At 38.5% G+C, this 21,675-nt stretch overlaps 2 protein-coding genes across 4 annotated transcripts; one reads left to right on the top strand and one right to left on the bottom strand.

Moving 5' to 3' along the window:
• Positions 1-1,243: 1,243 nt before the first annotated feature.
• On the bottom strand, positions 1,244-14,018 carry porcn (porcupine O-acyltransferase). Of its 3 annotated transcripts, none has more exons than XM_037535787.1 (15): positions 13,761-14,018; positions 13,134-13,276; positions 12,668-12,863; positions 12,086-12,129; positions 11,681-11,862; positions 11,415-11,545; positions 10,484-10,504; positions 10,051-10,065; positions 9,795-9,920; positions 9,572-9,672; positions 9,338-9,414; positions 9,046-9,109; positions 8,741-8,826; positions 7,351-7,461; positions 1,244-1,463 (listed from the first exon to the last, which is right to left on the bottom strand). In XM_037535787.1, the coding sequence occupies exons 2-15, from the start codon at positions 13,267-13,269 to the stop codon at positions 1,392-1,394; spliced, it is 1,362 nt and encodes a 453-aa protein (XP_037391684.1). In that variant the 5' UTR covers positions 13,270-13,276; positions 13,761-14,018; the 3' UTR covers positions 1,244-1,391. The 3 variants fall into 3 exon arrangements, with proteins under 3 accessions (XP_037391684.1, XP_037391685.1, XP_017576791.1); XM_017721302.2 differs by lacking the exon at positions 1,244-1,463 and adding an exon at positions 4,351-6,010 and having other exon boundaries at positions 13,761-14,012; XM_037535788.1 differs by lacking the exon at positions 7,351-7,461.
• A 1,068-nt stretch (positions 14,019-15,086) lies between these two features.
• On the top strand, positions 15,087-21,449 carry cpt2 (carnitine palmitoyltransferase 2). Its single transcript, XM_017721307.2, has 5 exons — positions 15,087-15,601; positions 17,163-17,243; positions 17,353-17,459; positions 17,856-19,160; positions 19,948-21,449. The coding sequence occupies exons 1-5, from the start codon at positions 15,414-15,416 to the stop codon at positions 20,280-20,282; spliced, it is 2,016 nt and encodes a 671-aa protein (XP_017576796.1). The 5' UTR covers positions 15,087-15,413; the 3' UTR covers positions 20,283-21,449.
• The last annotated feature ends 226 nt before the right edge of the window (positions 21,450-21,675 follow it).

The raw sequence follows: 21,675 nt of genomic DNA, 5'->3' as shown, positions 1-21,675 counted from the left end.
AACACTTGACAGCATAAATGCACATTGTGAAACTGCATGAGCGGCATTTGAATATACTTATAACACATCCACTTAAATCTGTAGTAAAATGCATGTCTGGACAACAAGCTGGTAACACAAGATACAAATGATTGAAAATATCAAGCTTATTAATGTTTCAAGTAAGCACATTCATTCATAACACACTATCAGTCCCACAGTTCACCAGCATTTTCAACACTTTTGTTAAAATAGAGTTTATGGTTGCTGCAGTGGTATGATTAGGAGAGCTGGCCAGTTCAGCTGCTTATTTTCAGTTAGTGTAAAATGATCTTGCAAGAGAGTCCTGAGATACTGATCTTCTTTGGGATGTTCATCCCATATTGTCAAGTAGATACATTAACTGTGACATGTCCATCTGCTACATCTGTAGCATAAGAGACTATCATGGACAATAATTGCAAAAAAATGCCCTTGTACTCCAAAATATTTATAACAGAACCCATTGGGCAGTTGCTGAATTTCATCAGTAGGCTAATTATGTGACAACTTTTTTTGTATCACATAAAAACTCTTCAGTCAAAGGTAACTGTAAATTAAGCTATTTGTTTGTATAATTAATTCCTTCAGAGACAGGATTAGATTTTTTTGAGAGAAGAATTTATGGAAATACATTACCAGTGAAGAAATGAGAGTGGAGCTTTACAAACCTGCATGCTATAATCCTGTGTTGTACTCACAGAATTTAGCCACTGCCTTGTGAGTTCTATTATAAGTGAATTTCAAAATCAGAGAGCTTCAGTCCTTTTTTAAGTACCGGACAAACTGTCAAAACTATCTGTAGAGTATTATGGTACTGTACAGATGGGGCTGCCAGTGACTGAGTTGAACAATGCTGGAGCATTCTTTTAAGAGGAAGGTGGTGGCTATGAGTGAGTGTTAGGATTAAAGCCCTGGTGGCATTTCTAACCCAGAATGTGTGAGTATTTCTCCATCCCACAGCGCAAAAGCAGGGCTTACTGGTGTGCGGAACTGGGTCTTTATCGTGTGGACCACCTTGGCTGTCTGGGAATCCACTAGGCTGAGCCGGCCTGCCTCAAAGTCTAGAAGTAGGCCGACTCGATCAGGCTTCCCCACCAGCGTCACAGGCACCATCTTATTGGTGGTCATGGCGTACCATTTCTTCTGCAGGTAAGCGAACACCCAGGAGGAGGAGTTTGTGCCAATGCACTCATCACGTGATGTTGCTACATCAGCTACTCCCAAGCGGAACTCGTCAGACTTTTTTACTGTAACCTCCCAGTAATGGCGCCCAGATTCAATGTGGCTGTCGGCAAGCACCACAGCCCAGTCTCGGAAGCGGAGAGGGGAGTCCTGAACATGGGTGGGATCAAGGCCTAGTATGCGGTAGATCACACCGGTGTCTTTCTTGAAGAGGTCAAGACTGCTATGGGCCGTCCGCTCGTCCAGCTTAAACTGCAGCTCTGATGAAGAGATTAAAAAAAAAGAGAGAGTCTGCTTCATATTACACAACCTGAAAAGGAAGATCCTAACAGCAGTGGTTCTTAATCTAATGCACCGAATCCAATGAATGAGCCCCTCCTGAGCTGCTCATAAGAGTGCTGCACACTATTAGCTAATATTCAAAATACAATATCAGCCCTGAAAGAATACATATCGGTCGACCCATCCATCCATCCATCAATTTTCTAAGACGCTTCTCTCTCAGGGTCGCAGGGGGTGCTGGAGCCTGTGCCAGCGGTCATTGGGCGGAAGGCAGGATCCGCAGGGCAGACAGACAGACTCACTCAAACCCAGGGGCAATTTAGCATGTCCAATTGGCCTGACTGCATGTCTTTGGACTGTAGGAGGAAACCCACGCAGACATGGGGAGAACATGCAAACTCCACACAGAGAGGACCCCAGCTCGAACCTAGGCCCTCCTTGCTGTGAGGTGACCGAGCTATGCCACCGTGCCGCCCTCTCGGTTGACCCATATTTCTATCAAATAAAATGTATTAAAAAAAAACAAAAAAAAAAAAAAAACAACACAACAATCTTGATCTCTGAAAATAACACTGGACATAAAAATGCATGTATTGCGCCACGTAGACCTAGAAACCAGTCTTTACAAACCTCAGGGCACCCTTCTGTATCTGTCACTGATGAAAAAAACAAACAAATTTGGGATGAAAAAACTCAGGGACAAGGGACATGAGTCATGACAAAAAAGCCTCAACTGTCGTTAGATACGTCCAGCTTGACCAAAAGAACTGTTTGTTTTTCTCTGATTGCATCAGTTTGGGTTGTTCACTAGCCGCGGTTACTAGGTCACTGTGACAAAGGTCATCCCACTATTTGCTTCCACTGCTCAAAGTTACGCAACTTAACAAAGACAACAACCACAATATGAGTGCACTTTAGCTTATAGGGCGTCTCGTTCGTTTGTAAATCTGTTATTGTAACGCGGCTTCGTGACCTCGTCGCGGTGAACGTAGCAAATAAATGATCAACACTGAAAGAAATCCAGCGGTCGAGGGTCCGTTTACACTGAGAGCGCTAGGGGGGGGGCTCGTAGGACTCATGACCTTAAGCTCCGAATGAATCTACTGAAAATGACGACTCGTAGACTCATTTTTACTCACGGTTTTGCGTACTGTTGGTAATATAGGATCTCCAAGAGAGCCCGTTTGTCCCTCGATGAGACGCGAGCAGCACCGCGCCTGCACTCCGGCCTGCTAAGCGGCCGTACAGCACCATGCGGGAGGGCAGCGCCATGTTTTCGCGCAGGAGCCATGAGCTTCCTGCTTTCGAGCAAAACCCGCCGCGGTCACGAGTCGTTCAACCGGTTCAACCAAACGTTTATGTAGCAGTATTTACATCTGTGTAACAGACAGAAGATTTCTAATATAATTCCATTATTTATTTATTTATTATTATTTTTTATTACAATTGAACCAGTTAAAATCGTAAATTACCTTTATATGTTGTCTGTGCTGTGCGTGTCCGTTAACACTGAACGCCAGACTATGAATTAGACCAGAGTTAAATTAGGGCTGTCACGATTAAATGCGAATTGTATAGTGATTGAGTTTTTAATCAAGACATTCAGTAGTTTGATGTGAATTGGTTCATTTGTTAAGAAACTCATCAGACTTAGATTTACAGTGGTGGAACCAGGAATCCTGAGGTCCGGAATTCAAATCTAGCCATTTTATTTGCTATCCAAAACCACCAGTGGACCTACACATGCCTTTTTGTTTTAATATTACATTGATCATCTGAAAAACACTTGTCAACACTGGTTGATCTGAAAAAAAGAAATTTTCTTTGGGGACTTTTTTTGCCTTAGCACACTCTTCATGCGTCCCTCCATCAATAATGGATTAAAATAATATTAATAAAAGTTAATAATATACATTTTAGACCAAAACTTTCTCTCAAAACTACTGTAAAACACGCTCTTAGATGTCAGACAGTGTATTTATAACCATTTTATGTAATGCTGTCTGGGAGGGAAGTTTTAGAGGTGTTAAACTCCTCAGACTTCTGGTTCCTATCACCACCACTGTGAACAATTCTGACTCTGTAACACCAAACCACTGAATGAATTTATTGACATGTTAACCATTGAATTAAACAGAAAATTAAATAAAATTAGAGGACCTTCTTGATAAACCGGCCTTGACTAATCAGCAATTTGCATGGTGATAATGCATATTTTCATGCTTACTCTCTATCTGTAAAAAATAGAGCCTGTTCAATACCCTTTTACATATTTTACAATCTTTTTCCATTAAACAGCCAACATCCTACATTTGTATTTCACCCCCCCCCCCCCCCCCCCCCCCCCCAAATTGGTCCACAGGTAACGAAATGGTGGTTATACGCTGTATCATTCCATGCCATCACAAAACCCAATGAATTAAAAATGGGCTGTTTTTGTATAACGGTAAATTTTGAAATGTAATATTTACACACATCAAAATCAATCATTTCAAACTGTGCCAGAAATTCATTTTTCCATGGGCCCTTTGCACACTTTAAAAGGCCATGTATGATTTGTTATTGTTCACTTAAGTACATTTTACTGTCACACACAATGACAGTCCTAGAATAAAGTTGACTTTGCTAATCAATTGGGGAAAAAATGAATTTCTGAAGTCATTCGATTCAGTAAACTGACTCAGAATTCCTTTGGGTTGCTGCCATCTACAGTAAGAGAAAAGCACTACATGTGGCAAAGAGCAAATAATATGCAAAATCTTTTCCAGAGATTCCTGTGTGCCCTTCAACCAACTGCATACACAAATAATAATAATAATAAATATTCAAGTAAATATTCAAACAAATATTCATAATTATCCGTGTAGTACAAACTTTTTATTAATTATTCTTTAACAAAAGGAGGTGATAAAAATGCTCATGACATAATGGATGGATGAATTGTGAATAAAAATTTCAGGATGGAAAAAAATTACAAACAACACTTGGGCTGGGGACTAATGAAATATTAATAAGTTCATTACTCCGCTTGGCACATTTTAATATGAATTAACCAGACAATCTAAATTGTCACAACAATAATGTCTGAACTACACCTACAAAAAACACAAACAAAAATAATAAAGGGAATTGATTACCTTTCGCTCTCTATAGCTTTCAATACTATCCTTTTTATGTGCCACAGGGTATTGGACTAAAATATTAGAATAAAAGGTAGAGTGATCTGCAATAACATGACAGTGAATAACATTTCAATAACTAATCAAATCCCTTGGATTCTTTCGCCACTCAGCATTGGACACAAATAGGATTTTTTAATCTCCCTGTAAACAGTCCAAAATCAGAGCAGTTTCACATCAAGAAAATGTTCATGAGGCTCATGAGCAGGATAAAAAATAATAAATTCAATGGTAAACATGATTTTCTGGAGGTTGGTCAGTAAAAGAGGCAAATATCAGCATGCGCTGATCACGTTTGAATTAAAGATTATGTACTGTGGTTAAATGTATGTCATTTGTGCTTGAGACCGCCCTGTTGGGGTAGCAAAGTCTTACTAGACAAACAATCTGTACTTCTCCGCCACCGTATGTATTACTAGGAAGAAAGTATTCTATAAGACTTTTGAATTTATTATATAATTTTAGCTTATACTATGGCTGTTATGATAAAGAAACTGGCTTTGAGAACTTTTGGATGTCTAAATACCAAAGTCAGTCTAACTTTCAGATTATTTAACCATCTCTAGGCTTTGGGACTGTTTAGTGTTTATCCAGAATGACTGGGGAATACTGTGAGAAGAGGGGTGATTCTGGTTTCAGCTAAATAGTAGTGTAGCATCATCAGTGGCTATTAAAAGGTTAACTAACCCAGAACCGATGTGTGAAAATACTTCAAACTCATTTTGTAACACATCGCTGCAGTAAAAAAATCTTGAATGACAATACTAGTAATAGAGAATGTACAAGACACTACCCTTAGACTAAAAATACACTGTCTTCATTTAAGTAGCTTTGAAGCAATGTAACATTTACTTATTAAAATTTCAAAGTAGGTTTTATCTATTACAAAAAAAGACTAAAGGTGGTTTCTCCGTTCACAAACTGCTGATTACTCTTGTAAGATTGATTTGGCTTTAACAATGTGTTGAGCTCTTTTGTAGTACTTAAAAAAGGAAAGAGAAACTTATGGAGTATTCCGTGCTCATGTTCCTCAGGGCTTTAACTGAAAAAACTCTGATGATAAGCAGTGTAGACAAAGTCTTCTCAGGATTGGTTAAGGATTTTCTTCTCCGGTCCAGTGCATTTACATTTCACAGTGACGTCATGTAGACCTAGGACTGCCACCATGGCAGATCCAAATGATGAGCCTGTTTATTATTTGCCTCTTCTCAAGTCAATTTCTCTGACTGCTCAAGTGTCAGTGTTCACATTATAAGGCGATACACAACCCAAAGGCCAAAGGTCACCCAGTGACTGATCCAACTCAACTCTGTCCATTTATGGATAGTGTGACCACCTAGGACATCCTGTGGAACAAGTGACAGAACTTTATTTTATTTATTTTGTGTGTGTGTGTATGTATGTATATATATATATATATATATATATATATATATGGACTATTTATATGGACTGATTAAAAAACATAACTGAGAAGCATTCATTTGAAAATGCTTTTGCACACCTCCCAAGTCTCAGCCGTTGGCCATGAGACTCACTCAGTAGTATATATACACTATATTGTCAAAAGTATTTGCTCATCTGCCTTCACACGCGTATGAACTTGAGTGACATCCCATTCTTAATCCATAGGGTTTAATATGTTGGCCCACCCTTTGCAGCTATAACAGCTCTTCTGGGAAGGCTTTCCACAAGGGTTAGGAGTGTGTTTATGGGAATGTTTGACTATTCTTCCAGAAGCGCATTTGTGAGGTCAGACACTAACGTTGGACAAGAAGGCCTGGCTCGCAGTCTCCGCTCTAATTCATCCCAAAGGTGTTCTATCAGGTTGAGGTCAGGACTCTGTGCAGGCCAGTCAAGTTCTTCCATACCAAACTCACTCATCCATGTCTTTATGGACCTTGCTTTGTGCACTGGTGTGCAGTCATGTTGAAACAGGAAGGGGCCGTCCACAAACTGTTCCCACAAAGTTGGGACCATGAAATTGTCTAAAATCTCTTGGTCTTCTGAAGCATTACGAGTTCCTTTCACTGGAACTAACGGGCCAATCCCAACTCCTGAAAAGTAACCCCACACCAAACTTTACACTTGGCACAGTGCAGTCAGACAAGTACCATTCTCCTGGCAACCGTCAAACCCAGAGTCATCCATCGGATTGCCAGATGGAGAAGCGTGATTCATCACTCCAGAGAACAAGTCTTCACTGCTCTGGAGTCCACTGGCGGTGAGCTTAAGACCAGTGCATTTGACGCTTTGCATTGCACTTGGTGATGTAAGGCTTGGATGCAGCTGCTCGGCCTTGGGAACACTAAAAACAATAAATGTTTGTAGAAGCTGTCTGCATCCCTAGGTGCTTGGTTTTATACACCTGGGGCCATGGAAGTGACTGGAACACCTGAATTCAATGATTTGGATGGGTGAGTGAATACTTTTGGCAATATAGTGTATGTTTATAGTTGGCCACTGTATGCTGTGCAACATGATGGACATCATTTGGTTATATGCTATTATATTGTATTACATCATAATTGTGGCAGAGATTACAATATTGAGTTTACAATAACAGTATAATATTCTCTCTACGGCAGCAATTCTGGTTTAAAGCCCCCCTTTTAGAACAGCATGTGGCAATACAACTCTCATTCCCTTGGCCCCCCACCCTTTGTCTCAATATTTTTTTTTTTACCTCATCTGAGTCTATATCATCAGTGCTGGAGCCGAAGACTGAGCCCAGGTAGGTTAGGTGGATCACTGCTAGCACACTAAAGCTTCCATTAATAATGTACACCCAAAATGCCTAGAAAAGATAGGATAGACTCTGGTAATGAAATCATAAAACTGTCTGAATGCACATTAGAACCAAACATCCACAAACATTCACATGCAGAAGGATTTCAACTTTGGACTTAATTCAAATCCAAACTGGAGCTCATTCTCTCTATCGACACTATATACAAGAACCATCACCATGACAGAAAGCCCAAGCTGAGGTAGGCTACTCAACTATAAAAGACACAAAATAGCTAAATATAGTTTAGCTACTAGAAGACTGTAAAAGCATTACAAAATGCATATCTCAGATCAGTGGTGGACAATAACGAAGTAAATGTAATTTGTTACTGTATTTAAGTTGTTTTTTCATGTACTTTACTGAAGTATTTCCATTTTTGGTGACTTTTTACTTTCATTCCACTACATTTCAAAGTCAAATGTCTTACTTTTTACTCCACTACATTATGTGAAATCTGTTGTTCCTTTTGGCTTATGTGTGCATAAAAATGTGCAAATGAAAGAAACACAAAACAAGAACAGCAATCAGGGTACAGCGCTCACTTTTTTTAAGTTTGTTTTGACAACAGCAGTGCAACAGCATAAAAGTTTGGGAGTGCCTATTCCAAACTTTGTGTAAATACACCATAATATAGAAATATGCACACATATGCAGTTGTTATGCATGTTTTTTTTCTGAATTTATACAAACACTTTCATTTTATGCTTAATTCATTTGGGCCAGTTTATGTTTATGAACAGAGACCTACAGATGCAATATAGTAAAGGAAAACTCATTTGTGATTTTGTTAAATTTAAACTTTAAACTGAAATTTTGATGCACAATTACTGTTTATTTGCTGAATTTATCATATTGGAAAAATAACATAAAATGTATTAAAAAATTAATCTAATTTTCATCTATTTTCACCTTAAATCAATAAAAGATCATTTGACTGAAGGTGTTCAAACTTTGACTGCATATGTAAGTACAGCCACTCTAGTACCGGTGAATCAAGGCAAATAGTTGCAATGAGTCTTTAGAATAAATTCCACTTTTTGAAACACAAGTTAAACGTTAAGGAAGGCAATGCTTTTAGTGGGAGATCACATTTTGATTGCATTAGAAGCAGTACTGTAATCACTGAAGTTCGTTTCATGTTCCGAAAGACACAGGAAATGTTTGCAGCACAAACATTTAAATCCAAGACCATAGATATTGTATCTCAAATTGGTTTAACATTGTGCATTCATTATGTGCAGCATGCTGACATGTGCACAAATAACAAAATAAATCTTTACACCACCTTCTTGTTTTGGTGTTTGCAGTCTGGTGGGCATCTCTTTGAGAGGACACACGCGTTTAAGATGGTAGACAACCTTTTCCTCAACACTACAACAGAAATTAATAGAACAATTTATTACACATGCATGACTAAACGACTGCCACAAGTTAAGCTGTTATATACTGCAGAAAATATATCCAAACAGATAAATATGTAATTAATGCCTTTTAAACAAGCTCAATATTTTGTTTTTAATTAATCTATGATCCATCATAGACATTAAAGTGCTTGCAAATTAATTAATTAATTATACAGTAGATACTCACCATGCTCAATATATGTCATGAAGCCAAGGGTTACCAACACTGCTCCAATGTGGAAGCTTAATCCCTGAAGGCATCACAAGAAATCACAAGAAAACTGGACACTGAGAATGAAATTTTATATATATATGTGTGTGTGTGTGTGTGTGTGTGTGTGTGTGTGTGTGTGTGTGTGTGTGTGTGTGCGTGTGTGTGTGTGTGTGTGTGTGTGTGTGTGTGCGCGCACACGCACACCAATAGCTGGTAGTTTATGTTATAGTTACATGGCAAAAAGAGACTGGAAAGGCACACTCACATGCAACAAAGTGCTGGCTGTATAGGTGAGGAGGATAGCCTGAAATGTACCAAGTTTCAGAGCCTTCCTGAACACATCTAAATATGCAGAGGTACAGCATATTAGAGTCTACAGACAAGAAGTTAGACCATCTTATTTCAGATGAAAGCAAAAGAAGCATTTCAACTAAGTCCCACTAAAACAAGGTGTTCTTGTTCTTGTGCTTTCAAAAAGTCAGGACTAAGAAAACCTTACAGGTATTGAGCCAGCGAGACATGGGCTGATTCCAAGAAGTTACAACCTCCACCATAGACCTTGGAAACTCTACATTTAGTGGTTTAGCTACTGCAAGATCCCTGCAGAAACAGTAACAGAAAAGGTAGAGGAGATGTGGACAGACTGAAAGAGAGAGAAGGACCAGGGCTTCAAAACAGCTAAAACTATGTAATTATTTGGGCAGTAAATATGATGTACAAACCACTTAAGGTGATCCTTCTCTTCTGTGAAGCCAGCACCTGCCAGTGTAGTGGTGGTTTCACTGAAGTAACTCACAAAGTAGTTACTAAAATGGAACGACATTGTGTTTTCATAGGCCAGCAACCACCTGACAAAAGGAAGTAGGGATGTTATTACATACTTAAGACAAAAAAGGGTTTCAGAGGTAACCATTCTATACAATTCTATCCAAAGGATACAAAGGAAACAAATAAGTATATTGAGAAATATACTTTTACCTTGCAATAGAGCCTCTGAGAAGCAAGGAAGTGAAAAGAAATCATGTTAATTATTAATGACAAAGAAAAAAATGGCAATAGCTGCCAATAAGAAATAGATGTGTAAGACTGTGATTGAAATGCCAAAATGTTAAACTATAAACGAAAGATTTTTTAAATTTTAGAATTACTGTTCCTACTTATTGATTTATTATCCGCATATCTTGATCTATCCATGTTGTCAAAGATACTGGATTTATTCATTATAGATATATAAAGATACTACATTTTGTGTATTTTTCTGAAAACAGTTGAACTTAAATCATTTTAAGTAAGTTTGTATAATTAAACTACAAAATTGCACTACTTGACAGTGCTTAAATGTGCATGCATTTTAAAAACTGCACTAAAACTGGTTGGTGACAGTAAGCAAAGCAAAGCACACAAAAATTACCTGAATTTTCGCCTCTTCTTACTAGGAGAAGAACAGTAAAAATTATTAGATACGACAAAACTAGTTAAGAGTACTAAAAAAATGGCACAACAAAATGTATTAAAGCTTCACTTTAACCCCTTAATCCTTGGAGGTATTTACTCAGTTATTAATCTTAAAGGGCCCATATTGTGTAAAGCCAAATCCCCTCTGCTTTTTTAGTATAAAAGAGTTTGGTGTAGTATGTATATGTTGATAATTTGTTTGTTTCAAAATGTACCATTCACCTCCCAGTCCACACAGCCCACAATAATAATACTCTTAGGAAACTAAGATGTACAAATAGCTTGTTTTGAATTCTTTTTGTGATGTCATGAAAAACACATTTACATATATCCTCCTACTCAGCCTCCAGCAGTTTGATCTGCCCATTTACACTGAAGGCTCACAATCAACATTCTACTGCCAGAAACTGCATGAAAATGCATGGCTATGTGCTAGATTTTATACTTTTCTTAGCAATGGGTATGGCTAAAACACCTGAACACAATAATTAAGTGGGGTGTCCCCAAACCACATAGTGTATATCAATCTTGAAGGTGCAGTACTCACTACTTTTGGCATAAAAACCATACAAAAGTCATAAGTGAGCCCTACAGTAAAAATGTAAAGTGCAAGAAAAATGAGGCCCTTAAAGACTAATTTCTATGAATTACTCTGTTGTTACTATAAAACTAATCTGTCAATTATACAACTAAGAGAGTGAGGATCTGAAGTAGTGGGTTTATAAGCCTAAGCACCAAGTAAATGTTCTTTGCTTTTTTTGTTTACCGCTCCATGCATGGCACACAAATTAATTTGAATGTAAACACTTGGTCAGAAAATAAACCACATTCCACTTGTAATATCTGTTCTTGTTTCTCTACTGTGAGCAGATTTTGTCTACACTCACTTGCGAAGTAGTTTGTCTCCCATGATTGGGATAAAGTAAGGGAAGAGATAGGGAGCAACACAGTTGGAGACGACCAAGCAGAGTTGACTCTTCATCCAGCTGCAGATCACCTTCATAAACCAGGAGATACTCTATAGAAAAAACAAGAATCTTTGAGCTTTAAGAACTAGTAATGACTTTTCAGCTTAATTTCTGCATGTATACATAGACTGGCCACTTACAGAAAGGCTGTTATAGAAGGCTTTAAGAGAGATTTTGTGACTCACAAGTTTCCGGCTTTCTACTGCTTCTCTGTAGCTGTTGAAGCTGATCCAAGGCCCAAATATAACCGTCCCCACAAAGTAAACATAACCCATAAACTCCACTGGGGAAGGTACACTCTCCACAGTGCCTTTGTCCAAGTCAAAGGCAAGAGAGATCGCCTTCATGGCTACTACCATCTGCGAGCCTAGGTAGATATGACAATCATACTTAGGATTCTATAGTTTCGGCATTCACTCCAAATATATTATTCAACTTACACATCAAGTAAGTTTTGTTTTTCCACCATTTGTATTGAGGCTTGAGATGTGATGCGAGCAATGTTCCAATAGTGAACAGCTGCTCCATTGATTCTGAACAGAACACACACAGCATTGTTAAGAAATATCTATTCAGCATTATAGACTGACCTCTCATTTTATGCCAACTGTTGGTGTCCATCATATGCAGCTCCCTGAAACAGTTCATAAAATGGTTAAAATGCAATTAATTGTTGAGGTAACAATGTTTGTTACCTCAATGTTTGTATAATCACTGTCAGAACAAACCCATGCATCTCCAAAATATTAACTTTACAGGAAAAGGAAGTAATACTTTTAACCCTTTAAAAACCTTTTAACTAAGTCAAAAAGCAGGTGTTTCTGCCTTTTGTCACATTTCAATTAGATTTCTAAAGAATATGATCTGACAAAGCTGGAAATTCTTCTTTTTTTTGTTGTTGTTGTTGGTTTTGAAAATTACCATTCTGAGCAAGCAAACTACTTAATAGGAAGACATTTCAGACTTCAGCCACCCTTTAATTTAGTTATAGGCAGCAGATTTTCATAAGTTAAAGGGGACAAAGACAAAGTCTCTGAATGTATCACTGGCAGTTACGTTTGAGTTCAAAGTTGATGCTTATTAGAAACATCCATCAACAAATATAAAAGATAATGCTTTACACTTCACATTTCCTAAAATGGAAGTGTACATATAAGCAGTTTTGTACTTACCCTAGCAATAGGTAGATAAGTACAGTGATTGAGAGGAAGGGGCCACGGCTGTTGGAGTGTCGGCATAGGAAGAGGATGAGGTAGCAGAGAAGGCTGAGCAACACCACCCACACCATGTGAAGCTCAAAGAACAGGTACAGTGTGTAAAAGCCACCTGCAATTGTACTCAAATGCTTTATGCAGGAGGGCAGTCTGTCTGTCAATATGAGAGAGAGAGAGAGAGAGAGAGAGAGAGAGAGAGAGAGAGAGAGAGAGAAGTGGCAATCCAACACAGTCCAGCACAAAAAAACTTGTGAAATGACTTTTACTATAAGACAGTTATTTCTGTTCAGAGACTTTCTGGAAATTGAATTTGTGACTTTGCTGTTATTGTTTGACAAAACCATGTGACCTGTATATTACTAAATGGCCCAATTTACTCCAATGTAGATGCATGTAATGCCACAAAGTCATACATTCATCTTACCAATTCTCCATAGCAGTCTGCACACCAAGCAAATGAGCAATAACTGCCAAACTTGCTGCAGACCCTGTTGGGCAGTAGGAAGCAGGCAGCCGGAGGGCAGCTCCTGAAAAAACTCCTGTCGACTAGGAACCCCCATTGCTGTGCTTTAGATACAGAGAGAAACGTGACTTGTAGGCATGTGCTGTCAGTGTACAGTTTACTCATTTAAACTGAGAGTCATTTAAGATGACTGATCACTGCTTTTGACATAAAATCAGACATGACTAAATGTAGGTCATCACACGTCAGCTGAACAGGTAACGTTAATGCTCCCTCGCACACTGTAGCTGCTAGGGTTTAAACTACATTACTCGCTATTCCGCAATGCAGACATTAACTAATTGTAGCTACTGATCTCGACGCGTTTTTAAAACACCAGTTATTAGCTAACTGAAAATACCTAAACTGTAATAAATCACAGAGAACGAATTAGCTATTAGCAAACACCATCTAATGTTAGTTATAATGGAATGTGGCGTCCAAGGGATTAGCATTTATCCTCGCTAGCAGCTCTGTCAACGGAAATTGTGAATGCAAGATTCACTAGCCTAAAAGGTTTTGTTTGTGTGTGTATCACATTTCGCTCACCAGATGCGTCCTTTTGTCTAAAATTACCCGAGCGGAGGGAGGAATCTTTGTCGTAACGTGTTCAGTTTCGTGTACAGAGGGGCTCCACAGTCGGTGCTGATGCTGCCCTGATGTGGCTGATTTCTATTGATGCTCTCAGCTGCTGGGCTCTGCTAACCTGACACACAAAATCACAGAAAGAAAACGACCGTCCAATCAGCTTCACAGCAGCAGATGACTGAACCAATCCGCTTCAAGGCGAATCTTTAACAGCAGAGGCTGTATCTCAAATGGCTCCCTTCTCCCTATGCAGTGCATAGGTCTTAATAGCGGCTTCTACACAAATAGTGCATTAATCGTCTATTACAAAGCCACTCATGCATTAGCTGGGTGGAGAAACCATAGTTTCGTAACCTTTTCAGTGAACTAGATAGATATAATAAGTAAATAATAAGGTTGATACAATACACAAAGAAGAACATAAACAAAAAAAAACTATCTACAGGCACACATGCAACTAGAAATATACAAAAATATTCTATAAGATCTCTCCTGAGGTTAGAAAAGGCAGTGCAATAATGAAAGTACAAGGAGGTGCAGGTAACAGCATATAATGACAATATAGGGAGTAGGGAGCCTATTATAGGGAGTAGGGAGCGAGAAGAGATTCAGCCAGTCTCACCGGAGCCACAGGATGTATGTGTGTGTGTGTGTGTGTGTGGGTGTGTGTGTGTGTAACCTTTTTATACATTTGATTTGTTAATTTGTGGCATTTTCCACTCAACTGTTTTTACAATAAACTGTAGTAGAGGGACTTTTACTGTGGAAGAGTAGGACATTATTATTAATTTTTTGTTATTGTTATTATTATTATTATTATTATTATTCACATTGAATCTGACTCCTGGATGAACAGTGTTTTTCTAGCGTATCCTCTCTTCGGATCTTTAAACTTCTTAATGGCTATTTCATGATATCTCTGATTGTATCCATTGCCGGTCATTCTCTTCCTCTTTTACCTGCAACTGTTTCAAGCATATTTGTATTTTCCAACTAATTGGTCAGTCTCATTCTTCTCAATATGTCAAAAATAAAATCAAGGATCTATATAAAGAATTTCTTTGATGCCCAAGGTTCTCTTAATAGTCTTCGCCAGAACCAAAGCTCAGTTTTTCTGTGATACATATTTACTGTTTATTTACAGTACACTATCCATAATGAAGCAGATAAATAGCCAAAGATCAAACTGTTTGTACAGCCAAATTATTGCGATTACTGACATGTTATAAAAGAGCGCAGAATAATTCGTTCAGGCACACTTTGCTTAACTGAAGGTGGGACTTTTATTGTATCACCATGCAGAAGTAGCAGCGCTTCGCGGAAGAGAATGTTTAAGAGAGAGACTGGTTGACATTGGGTACAAAGAGGTGTTGATAATTAAATAAAAACTATTTTAATTTAAACGCTTGACTGCAAAGGAAGAGAGGAAACTTCAGTGTGGTGAAATTTTTCCGGTCTCTGGCAGCGCTAACACCATAAAAGTCGACTTTGTGTGTCAGTGGCTGAAGCTGCGTCGAATGAGCAACTAAACTGTTCATCTTCAACTAGGCGCCTCGCTTTCTCGGCCAACAAAACTTTTAAATACCGTATTAACGATTTCGCTGAATAGACACGATGGCATATTTCCTCTCTCACCAAATAAATTCAACTGTGTGTAAGCTGCCCTTGGCATTGAGAACTACTTCTGCACGCTTTGTGCTAACTGAAAATCAGCGCAAATACAGCAGTGACACCGGGACGGATTCTGAGTACTTGCACAGAAGTGTTGTTCCGACCATGCACTACCAAAAGAGTTTACCGAGGTGAGTGAGCGTTGCACGCAGACTACGGTGATACTTGGTTAGTTAAGACATTCCGCAAATTCAGGTTCTTTTTTTGGTTTACACAAATATATTTGCACAGTAACCGAACGGACTACATTGTCATTCATTTACTAATAGTTTACTGAAAGGGTAAGTTAGCAGTCCAATGCGGTTGCTGTGTCTTTAAAAAAAAATAGGTGAAAGGGCACGAGGAAAGATGATTGCGGGTTGGGAGGTGGCGGGGTGTTACATAAAAGTATGTCCCCGTTGGATATTCTCATGAGGATTTTTTTTTCAAAACAGACATACACAACTATCCATTGTAAGCTGTTTTTTTTTTCTCAAAAGTTTTGCATAATTAAATTAAGACACCAATCTCTAGAAAATTTGCAGTAGTGTGATATGAAAGGCTCAGTTCTATTAAACGTCCTTAAGTAAAATGGTTCACTAGGATGGTGACAGGAACCAGATGTCTGAGGAATTAAAGGGAAACTCCACTAGTTTTTAAAAAATCCTGCATAATTAAGTGGTTAAGATGTAAACAAAGCCGTTCAGAGACAGTCATTCATTCTAGACAAGCAAGAGTAAGAATTATTCACAGTGGTAGTGATACAAGATGTCCACCTCAAAAAGCTCCCTCACAGCAAGTGATAACATGAACCCTTTATGAACACACTGCCTGATGTGTCACTGTTTTACAATCATTTTGTGGTAAAGTTTTGGCCTAAAACACCTTGTAAACCTTGTACATTTATTTTAATCCATTTATGTCAGAGAAAGTACATGCAGGGCATTGTGAGGCAAAATAGTTCCCAAAGAAAAAAAAATCTTAAGATTTTCCACTATTTTACCATCAACATTATTAAGAAGTCAGCCTAAACATTTAAAGTGGTATGGTGTGAATTGTTTTGTTCTAGAGAAAGTTGGAGTCAGAATTATTGGTAGTAGTAGTAGTAGTAGTAGGGTAATAGGCAAAATAGTACCCTAAGAAAACTTACTTGACTGACCATTCTTTTACCATCATTGTTACATAAAAACTCAGAACATATGTATAAACTTTGAAAAGCTATAGATTTCCCCTTTTAAAAGCCTCTAAAAGCTGCCTCACAAAGTTATTTTACAAGAAACCATTTTCTTGATGGCTGAGACATTATTTTACCATAACATTTAGAAAAGGTTTTGGCCAAAAACACACTTATAAAATTAATTCATGGTGAGGTACATACAGGACATTGTAAGGCAAAACAGTACCCAAAGAAAACCTTTTTTTGTTGGATGTAACAGTTTTTCTATTATCGGCATTACAAAAAAAAAAAAAAAAACTTAGACATGCGTGGGGTCATTGGTAGTTTTGGGTAGCAAATAAAATGGTTGTATTTGGGTTGTAGGCATTGCAATCCTTTGTTTCTATCACCACCACTGTAAAAAGGTAGCTTGTAAGTTTTTTAACAGCACACTGTTTCACATCAAAACACTCCAGATGACATTGCTTACATCTAATCTGGTGTAATTCCCCTTTAAGCATTGCTGCTAACCTTTTTTTCTTATTTAATATGGGCAGATTACCGGTGCCAAAACTGGAAGACACAATACGGAGATACTTAGCAGCTCAAAGGCCCCTTCTAAATAATGAACAGTACAGGTAAGCAAAACTTCATATGGATTTTCTGAAAAGTATCTGAATAGCTGAATGTTGAATGATTTAAATAAACTGATATTAAAAGCTGTATATGCATATTTTGCTTGTACAGTAATACAGAGAAGTTGGCACATGATTTCCAGAATGGCACTGGGAAGCAGTTACATGAGGAGCTTGTGATTCATGATAAAAACAACAAGCACACCAGCTATATTTCAGGTAAGTAGCTGCAGGCTGCTACTTAAAATATTTCTACTGCCAATTTTATTTTCCATTCCTGTAGGTATTTTATCTATTTCCTATTTGTATTTGTACTTATGTTTATTATCATTGATTTATTACATTGCTTATTATATTAGAGTAGAGAATATCTAAAACTGGGCAGTGGGACTCCATGAACAGGATGAATGAGTAAAGTAGAGACCAACAGCAAAACTTCCTAGTGTCCTGCTATAAGTTTAGGGTTATGTCATGTTTGTTTGTATTACTTAGTTTACATCTTAACCATTAAATTATTAAGAAAATTTTAAAAATCAGTGGGGTTCTCCTTTAAGCTTATGCCAGGACTGAGTGTGTACTGTATATTTATCAAACTAAAATTTTCTTTTTTTCCAGCTCCATGGTTTGACATGTACCTGTCTGCCCGTGAATCTGTGGTCTTGAACTTTAACCCCTTTATGTCGTTTAACCCTGACCCCAAACCAGAGTATAATGACCAAGTTGTTCGAGCCACTAATATGGTGTGCTCTGCAGTACGATTTATGAAGACCCTCCGTGCTGGTCTTCTTGAACCAGAGGTGTTCCATCTAAACCCTGCTAAAAGCAATACTGATTCCTTCAAGAAATTTATCCGATGGGTGCCTTCCTCCATTTCATGGTTTGGGGCCTACATGGTGAATGCATATCCCCTTGATATGTCTCAGTACTTCCGTCTCTTCAACTCCACGCGCATTCCCAAACCCAAGAGAGATGAGCTGCTCACTGACGAGAAAGGCCGTCACCTGCTGGTCATGAGAAGAGGTAACCTGTATGTATTTGATGCAGTAGGTAGGGATGGTAATCTGGTGAAGCCAGCTGAGATCCTGTCGCACCTCAAGTACATCTTGGCAGACTCAACACCAGCTCCTGCATTTCCTCTGGGTGTTCTGACAAGCGAGAACAGGGACGTTTGGGCAGGACTTCGAGAAAAGCTTCTGGAGGCAGGGAACGGAGAGGCTCTAGGGTTAGTGGACAATGCTCTGTTTTGCGTTTGTCTGGATGAGGAGGAGATGCGTGATCACATACACATCTCCCACAACATGCTTCATGGGAACGGCTGTAACCGCTGGTATGATAAGTCCTTCAGTATCATCCTAACTAAGGATGGACAGGCAGCTATCAATTTTGAACACTCTTGGGGCGATGGTGTGGCTGTCCTGCGTTTTCAGAATGAAGTCTTTAAAGACACCACAGAAAAGCCGCTCGTTGGGCCTAACTCTCAGCCTGCTGCTGTAGACTCAGCCTCTGCTGTCCGGCGGCTGGAATTCAAGCTAAACACTGAACTGCAACATGGAATAACAAAGGCCAAAGAGAACTTTCATGCCGCTGTCTCCAAGCTCACCATTGATGCCATGGAGTTCAAGCAAGGGGGGAAAGAACAGCTGAAGAAAAAGAAGCTCAGCCCCGATGCCATCGCACAGCTAGCTTTCCAGATGGGATTCCTACGTCAATATGGGCAGACTGTAGCTACATATGAGTCCTGCAGCACTGCTGCCTTCAAACATGGCCGAACAGAGACCATCCGTCCAGCCAGCATTCACACACAACGCTGTGCTCAAGCCTTTGTTCAACAGCCAGACCAGCACAGTGTGGAGCAGCTTCAGGGCCTGCTGGATGCCTGCTCCAAATACCATGGCCAGCTCACCAAAGAGGCAGCCATGGGTGAGTGAAATCTCAATCTTATTCCTCTATGACAGCCTAGTTCACTAAAGGTATAGGCTGAAATATTCATTTTTCCCCTGAGGTCCATTTTTTAAACATTTGTGGGTTTTTTTATTCCAAAAAGATGATTGCAAAAACATGATCATTTTCTCTCTTTATCCCTTGGAATTAAACAAGCTGTTTTTAACTGTCCTTTAAAACTGTTCTGTGTAAATGATCTTTAATTGGCTGCTATGTACTGTATCTCATTTAAAAAGCAGTCTGGCCTAAAACACTACACTAAACTAGAGCACAAAACTGCTGTAGACCTATGTAGATTTGCGTGACATCAATTAAATTGGGCTATTTTGGGGGCGTAATATAAGTAGTGTGTTTTTTAACTTTAATAGTGTTCATATAATACATAACATAATACATCAGTTTTCCACAATGTGTGAAGCTGTGTGGGCAGGACATACCACATCAGCCTTGTGACTGATGAAGGGACTACATATGTATGCACAACCCAAGATTACAACAGCCCAATATCAAAAGTGGAGAATGATGGCAAAATACATTAGCACTGGTACGTTATTTGGAGGAAATGCTTTGAAAATATATTTTGTGTGGCCACAAGAGCAAATCAACCTTTTTTGAAAGAAAACAGGTTTTCCCCTGGGCCCTTTAAGAACAGTGTTAATGTTGCATATGCATGTACACTTTACACATTGTTTTATTTGTTTTATCTGTACATATGTTTTATAATATGTATTTATTTTTGTCACTCATTTCGTTTTGTTTTTAACAGGACAAGGGTTTGACAGACATCTTTTTGCCTTGCGCTACCTGGCTAATTCTAAAGGATTGACGCTCCCAAGTCTGTACCAGGACCCAGCATATGCAGCCATAAACCACAACATCCTGTCCACTAGCACTCTCACTAGCCCTGCTGTAAGTCTGGGTGGCTTTGCTCCTGTGGTGCCTGATGGTTTTGGAGTGGGCTATGGTGTCCATGACGATTGGATTGGATGCAATGTGTCCAGCTACCCCGGCAGGAATGTCCATGAATTCCTTCGATGTGTCCACAAGTCCCTTGAAGACATTTTTCATGTTATTGAAGGAAAACCTCTTAAATCCAGTTAAGTGCTTTTAGAAAAGAAATCCACACTAAGACACTGAAGGGCATTTAAGGCTTTATCTGAAGACCTCATTAGTGTGAGATAAGACTATAATTAAAACCTTAACATGAGTCTCATGTGCATTTGATATCGTTTACTGTTATGGGTTTACACCGTAATTGATTAAGTTTCATCACACAACGTTCGAACACACACACACATACATACATACATATATATAAATAAAAAAAATAATGTTTGTGTGTATTGTTTAAAGCTAATTACTGAATGTAATGCAGGGATGTATTTTCTAACAAAACATTGGGATGAACACAACCTGCTAATTTTTCTAGATATAATATTTATCTGAAATATCTTCAGCTAAGTATGCAAGTAGTGCAAGTCCTGAAACTCATCTCCCCTTTTAGTCTGATTGATGAAGATATTGATAAATTCCATAAAGTTGGACAGGTCCAAGGAATATTGGCTGTTCAGAATATGTCTGTGCTTGTTATATCTAGTTTACTGAATGCAGGTCATCTGTGTAGCCTTACTTACAGCATATGGGTTTATTTTTCTCTGTACATGTGATGTGTAGTTGCCACTTTTTAATGTGGAAAATGCTGTGAAATGATGTAATACTGTCCATGTAGAGTTTAAATATTTGTATATATATTTAATTTCAGCTGAGTATTAATGGACTAAAAAGAGCTGTCACCAACAAAGCACAGGGGATGATTCTGTCCATATAATTAATTTATATAATGAATATCTTTGCTCTTATTTGAGCATGTTTAAGGCAGCAGTCATCAATATTGTGAGGCCTTCATGATTTTAGTGTATTAAACTGAGGAAAGGCTGAAATAATCATCAGAGCCTGGTTGTGTTTTTAAAGGTTGACAGCTTTTGACCTACAGAGCATTTGGATACAAGCAGAACTTAAGAATACACCATTACTGATGGTTCACCAGTACAAATCAGTTTTAGTTCCCTTGCAATGCAAAGAAGCTGCCCATTAGCTATCTGTTACACTTTGATGCTAGTTTTACTGTGCGACTCCTCCCCTTCTGTTTGTTTACAGCAAACCTCACCTATTTTTCAAAATGTCTGCATAATGGTTAATGTCAAACAATCATTTAAAGTTTGATCTAAAGAAAAAATGCCTTGCTCTAAATAAACTATCAAATGAGAATTGTTCACAGTGGTGGTGACCTGAACCATATATCCACTTCTAAAAGCTCACTCACACTATTCAGTTATTACATGACATGGTTAAGAGTACACTTGCTGATCAGCACACCACTAGCACAGGTCGCCATGGATCTGCACCAGAAGAAGCTTGTATGTGTAGGTGTAGTTTTCAGATGAATCAGTCAATTTACTCTATTATAGCCCCGCTGGGGACATCCTGCATAAAT

The sequence above is a fragment of the Pygocentrus nattereri genome, chromosome 28 (genome assembly GCF_015220715.1).
Source record: "Pygocentrus nattereri isolate fPygNat1 chromosome 28, fPygNat1.pri, whole genome shotgun sequence".
Lineage (NCBI taxonomy): Eukaryota > Metazoa > Chordata > Actinopteri > Characiformes > Serrasalmidae > Pygocentrus > Pygocentrus nattereri.
Note: the sequence above shows the minus strand (reverse complement) of the source record. Positions and strands in the feature narration are given on the sequence as shown.